This window comes from Nyctereutes procyonoides, unplaced genomic scaffold (assembly GCF_905146905.1).
Source record: "Nyctereutes procyonoides isolate TBG_1078 unplaced genomic scaffold, NYPRO_anot_genome, whole genome shotgun sequence".
Classification (NCBI taxonomy): domain Eukaryota; kingdom Metazoa; phylum Chordata; class Mammalia; order Carnivora; family Canidae; genus Nyctereutes; species Nyctereutes procyonoides.
Genome location: NW_026575034.1, coordinates 19,211,688 through 19,220,081, shown reverse-complemented (window position 1 = coordinate 19,220,081; position 8,394 = coordinate 19,211,688). Strand labels below are relative to the sequence as shown.

Sequence of the window (8,394 nt, the reverse complement as noted above, 5' to 3'; positions counted from 1 at the left end):
AAATGGGCCTCCTTGACCCCATGAATATCCAGCAGTGTGGCTGGGCACCTGTTCCCTTGTTCCCAGATTCTCTATGATATTCAGGAGTTGGTCTGCTGTGAATATCTAATCTCTTAGGGGGTGACACAACCTCACCCACACTGGATGCCAGCCAGCCTCCGTAACAATGCAGTACAAATTACTCTTTAAATAAGCACATGTACACACATACTGTTTGTTACACATATTCTGGACACAAACACAGTCTATGTGTTCAATATATCATCTATATAATTATCAAATTTGGAGCCACCAAATTCCCTGTGTGAAAAAGAGTGAATTGTTATGATATCCCAAATTGACCACCCAAGTGAAGTTCCCTTAGATTCAGAAGTTTGGGCATGTCCAGCAGTTTGCTGGAAGTGGTACGTGTGGAATCAACTTGTAAGGAATCAGGACAGGAATAAAAATGTGTGAAAAGCAAAATGAGGAGTGTCTGTAACCTTTCTGTGGGACACTGAAGGTCAAGGCAGCACTGGCATTCTTGGCTGCTCTGGCACCAGCAGCAACAGCTGGGGTGAGAGTAGGTTTGTGGTGCCCACACCAGGTCCTCAGGGGCCTCTACTGTGTTGGCTGAGGGGTAGGACCAAAGAGATCTCTCTGAGGAACCCCAGAAATTTTTATTTATTTATATATTTTTATTTAAATTCAATTTGCCAACATATAGTATAACACTCAGCCCTCATCCTATCAAGTGCCCTCCTTAGTCCCTGTCACCCAGTTACCCTTTCACCCCACCCACCTCCCTTCTGCAACCCTTTGTTTCCCAGAGTTAGGAGTCTCTCATGGTTTGTCTTCCTCTCTAATTTTTTCCCACTCAGTTTCACTCCTTTCCCTCATTGTCCCTTTCATTATTTCTTATATTCCACATATAAGTGAAACCGTATGATGATTGTCCTTCTCCAATTGACTTATTTCACTCAGCATAATACTCTCCAGTTCCATCCACATTGAAGCAAATGGTAGGTATTCATCCTTTCTGATGGCTAATATTTTCTATTATATATATATATCTCACATCTTCTTTATCAACTCATCTGTTGAAGGATATCATGGCTCCTTCCCTATATTGGCTATTGTGCACATTACTGCTATGAACATTGGAACCCCAGAAATTGATGGGTCTCCTAAATGAACTTCAATTTCCTCATCTGTGAAACAAGAGTCAGGAACTGACCCCACCTATATTTAAAATTCCTTTGAATTCTTCTTGTCTATACAGAATGAGCCAGAGCAGAAAAAAAGGAATTATGACTTATCTCTGGGAACTGGCTGGTCTTTCCAAAAAGATAAGGGAGGTAATGGCATCACTGGGGACGAGTGACATGGTATTAGTACAGAACTAGGTCAAATCACAGTAGACTTTAAGACCAAAGGTCTGTGACAAGACATGGTTCATTTCCAACACAGAAATTCTAGAAGTTTCTAGAAAGATGGGAAGCTACTATTTATTTAAGCAGCAATTGATCACAAAACAGAGTCAAAGGGATATTCCCTTATAACCCAGTACAATATTTCTTTTAAATGTTGATATTAATATGCTTCACATTATCCAATCTTACAGAATGAGGACAATCCATAGTTTACCAATCACATGTTTGGTCACTAATATAAACATTAACATTAAATTCCACAGTAGAGGAGGTTATAAGCAGCTTCTGTAGGAGGAAGAGATGCTAAATAACTGAATTTGAGCCACTGATGGTAAATGTGATTGTTCCTAGGGACTCAGTCCACATGGCCTTTCCCTATGTCCTATATTCCAAGTTTTCTGATCCTGTATTATCTAATTTTCTTTTCTACTTGTTCTTCTGCCCTTCCACTCTCTCCAGTACCTATTAGTCTAATCTCTCATCTCTCCATTTTTTTTACACTCTGTCTTCCCCCATCTTCCTGTCCCTGATTCTCCAACCTTCCTGACCCTTCAGCTCTACTGTCCCATTCCTCCACTTCCCGTCCTACTGCTTCTACTCTCAGCATCTCTTGTTTCTCCATTTCTCTGCCTTTTCCATTAGAAGCCTCCATTTGTGTCTTTTCTATATTATCTTTGTCTGCAAAAGGACATTTTTCCTTCTCTTTCCATCTATTAATCAAGCTGGTTTTGACAGAAAATGAGTTACTGTCATGGGGTTTCTTTTTATTTGAACGTTGCATCTTAAGCGATACATCACTTATCTGAACACCTTTTACCAGATTCCTTATTTTAGACTGATTCAGGGAGAATTCCAAATCCCAGGCCCCTTTATGCTTTATAGATTTCATTTGTTCTTTAAAATGCTTCAGATCCTGCTTTACCAAGGGAGAAATTTTGAGGGAGAACTTTAGCTCGAAGTTCGAGGAGGTCTCTTTTTTCAATATGTCCAATAAAAAATGCATACTGAGGGTCATCTCCTCATTCTCTGCCTGCCTTTCTTCATCCAGAAGCCTCTTCACTTCTTTGCGGGACTCTTTCCCCAGCTGACTCTGGTCCTCTTTCACCAGGTAGGACATGGCATGAAAAAACTCCTGGAAGCTAATGTGGCGAAAGATATAGAACTTCTTGATGTCAAGTCCCTCTTGGTAATCCATGCTACTCAGAAAAGCAGCAAGTCTGGTCCCATCTAAATTGTGCTTCCTGAGGTCAGCTTCTTCAAACATGAACCTCTGGTGCTGGATCCCCTCAGCTGCTAAGGAGCACAGACCTTTCAGGACACTGTGCCGAGTAAGCTTGGAGCAGCCTTCATTGTCACTGGGGGGCAGGAAGGTGGAGACATAGGCCATGAAGATGTCTGTGCCATTACTGGGAGTCTCTGAGATCTCTCTGCCCTTCTCCATCTGCTCCTTGAGCCAGGAGCAGATCACCCAGCAAATGCCTGGAATTTGACATGATTTGTAGAGAACGTCATTTCCTCGTACAACGTCAAAGGCATTTCTGGCTTGCTCCTCATCCATGAAATAGGAGCTGAAATACCTCCTCCGCTCATCCTCAGAGAAGCCAAGGATGTGAATATGGTGTGATTGTTTCAGCAAGGGATTCAAATTCTGCAGAGCCAAGGGCCGGGTGGTGATAAGAAGTGAACATGTGGAAAGCACTTCTCTTCTAATTAGACAGTGCAGCACTTTCTCCATGGGGCTCAGCCTCAGACTCTTCAAGCCCCTTACAAAGGGTCTCTGCAGTTCATCAAAGCCATCCAGGATGAACAGCAGTCGCTCAGCCTCCCTCAGCATCTCTCTGACAGGTGCTTGGTTGTCCCCACAACACCAGAAGAGAAGCTGGTCCAGTACGCCCTCCTGCAACAGGACCACTTCTCTGCAGCTGACATAAAAGACATAATCAAACCGGCCTGGGTACAGGGTACCAGTGGCCCAGTCCAGCACCATTTTTCTGGCCAGTGTTGTCTTTCCAGTTCCAGCGGACCCCTGTAGCACCACTGTGGGCGGGGCTTGGTAGGACTTTTCTCCTGGATCAAACAGAGTCTCCACCGAGACAGAGTCCAATTCCTGCTCCAAGACAGGGCAGGCAGATGATTCTGGGCTCCCTGGGCTAGAAGTGGCCACCAGAAGCAGTTGACTGTGGCTGCCGCAGATTGACTCCTCTTGCCTCTCCTCTAGGCAGCAGCGCACATGCTCTCGATATATTTCTCTATAATCTGAGCCAGACACATGGGGTGTTAGTGGGTCAGACAGAAAGAAAGACAAAGAGGGCCCTTCAACTCTAGGCTCTGCTCTCTAGTTTCATCTTGTATACTCTCTGACTTCTATCTCTTGAAGTTTATATTTTGGGCTTTAAGGGGAAGGACCCCTGGACATGTGATGTGTTCCTGCACACAGACACATGCATGGTGTGTATATGCACATCCATGTGAGTGTGCAAGGGTGTGTTTCATGTGTGTGAGGATATTGGTGGGGTATGAGTGAGTGTATCCACGCACACTCATGGGAGTACACTTACACAAGTCTGTGTATTTTTGTGTGAGGAAGGTGCATCAGTGCGCATCAGCAAATGGGCATTTGTAAGAATACATGTATGTGCAAAAGTGTCTGTGCGTATGAATATCTGAGTGCTCCTGTGAAACATCCCCATTAGAAAGGTGAGGACAGAGTGGAGAAAGGAAAGGGAAGCTGGGGGATGGTGAAATAAGTAACAGGAGCCTGTTCTTGGTAATGATCAAGCTGTGTGCTCAGGATAAACCAGCTCCTGAGCAGAAGCTATGATTATAGGTCAGAAGAGCTCTCGGGTATAAGAGGGGCCCCTGGAGGGAACACAGGCACCTCCCCTGAAACCCCACAAGAAAGGACAGGCGACCTTCTGGGCTTCAAGCCCACATTGTTCTCTAGGGCAGCATTGATCCTCCTGTTTCTTGAGAGAGCAGAAAGCAGGATGCAGGAGCAGGCTGTCCTCTGTGGAAAGGAGTCTGGGCTGCCCGCTGGGACAGCAGCTAAGGAAAGATCTGACCCCCTCACCCCAAGGCCATTCCTGCTGATTAGTGGAAACCCCTTCACCAACACCATCTTCATTCAATCTCTAAGCCCTCTCTGCTACCCTACTCTTCTCTGGCACTACAACTGGAAGTAGGAGGTGGGGCATTATGGCTAATGTAGTCTTTCTATGAATCTCCATGCCTTGGCTCAGGCCCTGTCCCTACACTTGTCAGAGCCTTTAGCTGGAGACCACCAGGTCCTTGGGCACTGGTGCTCCCAGGCACAGAAAGAGGGCAATAGGGAGAGACAGCAAAAATTCCAGGCTATGGGAGTCTCTGGAAATGTCACAGGGGTGGGAGAGTCCTGGTGCCACCCTGACCTCCCCCTCCCCTCATCCCTGGCTCCACTCACCGTTCAGACAAATGTGGCTGAGCTGGTCCACTGGTTCCAACAGGTTCATGACCCTCAGGACCCTGACCACCACCTTCACGGCCTCCAGTGCTCCATAGAGTGAAATCAGCCGAGAAGCCAGGTCCACCGGGCTCAGGCCCTCCAGTTCCCCACGTGCCAGCTGCAGCCGCCCCTCAAGCAGGCTTCTGTCCCGTAAGTGAAACTTGAATAGCTTGAAGTTTTTCTCCTCAAGGTCACTTAAGGCCCAGAGCAATGCCTCCCGGGGGTTGCGAGTCAGGGCCATGGTGTTGGGGTGAAGGGTTGAGTTCAGACCTGTGATCTGGAGAAGCAGGAGAGCGGGGAAGAGAGGCAGGTGCTGAGGGAAGAGCAGCCTGCAGGCACCTCAGCCGCCTGCTTTATTTAGCAAGCTGCTGAGCGCAGGCCAAGGAGAGATGAGAAATGCGCGAAGTTCCAAGAAAGGCGAGCAGGTGAGACAGCAAGGAACTTTCCTATGCATTCCCCACTGTGCCCCTTTGTCCACTGGCTGATGTGTGTCTGTGCCAGCAAATGAGAAGGAAGGTGTGTGGGTGTGTAGATTCTATCTCTCCATCTCTCTCCTCCACCCTCCTCTTGTTCACACCACGGTTTATCAGGCCCTAACTGGCTGCTTAAGGCAGTTTGGGTTACAAATAGACACTTTTTTTTTTTTTTTTTTTTTTTTTTTTTTTTTTTTACGTTTTACAAGTGAGCCTCTCTCTGACTTTGTGAACCTATACAGAATATTTACTGGGACTGCTGAGAGGAATGGCAAGAAGGTAGAAACTCTATACTCATCAGCCCCTTGGCTTCACACAGAATTTCAAAGCTGGAAATCTTCTAATTCAGATAAGGAGTTAAAGGCAGCCCGGGTGGCTCAGCGGTTTAGCGCCTTTAACCCAGGGTGTGATCCTGGAGACCCTGGATCGAGTTCCACATTGGGCTCCCTGCATGGAGTCTGCTTCTCCCTCTGCCTGTGTCTTCTGCCTCTCTCTCATGAATAAATAAATAAAACCTTAAAAGAAAAAGATAAGGAGTTAAGTTCAAGTAATAAGAGAAACAGCTGTACTTTGAGGACTCACTAGTTGTTATCTCTTTTGATCATCACAGAAATTGTCTTGGGGATCACTCCAGATGAGAAATTTGACAGAGAAGAGTGGGTTTTCCAGAGCTGGACCAGTGGGCAAAAAGGCAGGATTTATATCATGGCCTATGACCTAGGTAAATAGGGACAGAAAGAGGTGAAAAGACAAAACCATTCAAGACAGGAGAAGAAAGTAGGTCATTAGACTAACTGCTATCCCACACTGGAGACCGATATAGATATGAAGGGAGAGGGGGATCTTGTGTTGTGTTGAAAGTATATAACGAATATGTTGGTGGAATGGCAGTCTTCGGAAGAAGACAAGCAAATATTGGCAGAAACTTTCAGAGTCCAGAATTATCCGCTCTGATCCATAACCAATGGGGAATCCATCTCCATAGCAAAATGGCTGAGAGTTAGAAGAAGGTATTTGGGAACAGAGACCATTGCTGAGATTCAAATATCAGCATTTTAACTACACACCAAAAACAGATAAAAAAGTTTAGGAGAATATTAGACTACAATGGACTATGGGTGCAAGTCATAGGGTCATTTGCAAAAGCAAGCCTGTTGACATAGGAGCGAATAAAGCCTCAGACTTACTGAAAATCTCTGCTGTTAGCAGAGCTAATTCAGGAAAGAGCAAGAAAAGATGGCACTATAGGATTCCATGGAGATGTGGGGTCTAGGCTTCAGGCCATTTGGACTCAAAGAGCTGGTGGTAAGGTGGGGATGACTCACCTCCCTGATGACTTCACCAGATTTTAAGCCATGACTTTGGGACTGAGTAGAAACAGATTTTTTTTTTCTAGTCAAACAGACCTCAAGCCAAGCCTAGATCCACTTAACCCAAACCCATTAGTTCACTTCTGCTTTGTGGTGCTGGTATTAAAAGGATAAGTGGAGGTTCCTGGGTGGTTCAGTTTGTTAAGCGTCTGACACTTGATTTTGGGTCAGGTCATGATCTCAGGGTCATAAGATTGGGATCTGTGTCAGATGAGGAGCCTGCTTAAAATTCATTCTCTCCCTCTCCTTCTGCTCCTGCCCCCCAGCTCTCTCCCTCTGAAAAAAAAATAAAATAAAATAAAAAAATAAAATAAAATAAAATAAATAAACAGGTGGGACAACCCTGACACCTCTCCTTTAATATGTAAAGGCACTGGTACACGTGGGGCTGGAACAGATGAAGTGCTCCTGGTCCTCCTCAGAGCAGCACAAACACCTACACATTCTATCTGTCGGTACATGAGTACTGCTCACCAGAGGAGAACTTGACCTCATTCTTCCACATATTAAGTTGAGAAACAAAGGAGGGGCCAAAGGGATGACTTGCTCTGGTTCCAAGAAAATAAAAGAACCCAACAGCCCCTTCATCTCTTCTCTGCAATCCCAGTGCTCTCCTACCACTTGATGTGCGGCCAGGCTGGGGAAGTTTGACTTGAGATGCAAAGGAATTGAGGTGCTGTCACCACCATGTCCAAAGCCATGGCACCATTTTAAGTTGTTGAAACCACTGGAGGATGTGCTTGATCGAAGTGAAAAGGGAGAAAGACAGGAGCTCCATGAAACAGGAATCCAAACAAGGAGGAAAGCAAAGTCCCTCAAGGCAGCTGATCAGAGGACCTAGAGCATTGTGACAGGACAGAAGCCAGGACTGAGGAGAATGGGGCACTCAGACCATCTCCAAGGGAAAGGAAGAACTGACAGAGTAACTGATGCTACTAAGCCCTCTGGACGACCCTAACAAGAGGCTACTAGGAGGTATGGAAAAATTAACATTAAGTACCAAGAATGAATGAAATAAAGAAATTACTCCTTCTGGGATAAAAAAAAAAAAAACAAGAAAGACAGAAGTTTACATAAGAGTAAACTACAGGGCAGCCCCCCGTGGCTCAGCGGTTTAGCACCGCCTTCAGTCCAGGGTGGGATCCTGGAGATCAATCCCTGATTGGAGCCTGCTTCTCCCTCTGCCTGTGTCTCTGTCTCCTCTCTCTCTCTCTCTCTCTCTCTCTCTCTCTCTCTCTCTTTCTCTGTCTCTCTCTCTCTCTCTCATGAATAAATAAATAAAATCTTAAAAAAAAAACAAAATGAGATACCACCTCACACCAGTGAGAATGAGGAAAATTAACAAGACAGGAAACAACAAATGCTGGAGAGGATGTGAAGAAAGGGGAACCCTCTTGCACTGTTGGTGGGAATGTGAACTGGTGCAGCCACTCTGGAAAACTGTGTGGAGGTTCCTCAAAGAGTTAAAAATAGACCTGCCCTACAACCCAGCAATTGCACTGCTGGGGATTTATCCCAAAGATACAGAGGCAGTGAAATGCCAGGACACCTGCACCCCGATGTTTATAGCAGCCATGTCCACAATAGCCAAGCTGTGGAAGGAGCCTCAGTGTCCATCGAAAGATGAATGGATAAAGAAGATGTGGTCTATGTATACA

The 8,394-nt window shown here is 45.6% G+C and overlaps 1 protein-coding gene across 1 annotated transcript; it reads right to left on the bottom strand.

The window, feature by feature from the left end:
• Window positions 1–1,445: 1,445 nt before the first annotated feature.
• On the bottom strand, window positions 1,446–5,334 carry NLRP10 (NLR family pyrin domain containing 10). Its single transcript, XM_055317904.1, has 2 exons — window positions 4,852–5,334; window positions 1,446–3,668 (listed from the first exon to the last, which is right to left on the bottom strand). The coding sequence occupies exons 1-2, from the start codon at window positions 5,132–5,134 to the stop codon at window positions 1,891–1,893; spliced, it is 2,061 nt and encodes a 686-aa protein (XP_055173879.1). The 5' UTR covers window positions 5,135–5,334; the 3' UTR covers window positions 1,446–1,890.
• Between the last annotated feature and the right edge of the window lie 3,060 nt (window positions 5,335–8,394).

Bases quoted from the DNA above. Each gene is read 5' to 3' on its own strand.
- NLRP10 (XM_055317904.1), bottom strand. From the start codon at position 5,134: ATGGCCCTGACTCGCAACCCCCGGGAGGCATTGCTCTGGGCCTTAAGT. The intron at 3,669-4,851 runs GTGAGTGGAGCC...TGTCTGGCTCAG, and splicing joins CAGCCACATTTGTCTGAACG to ATTATAGAGAAATATATCGA.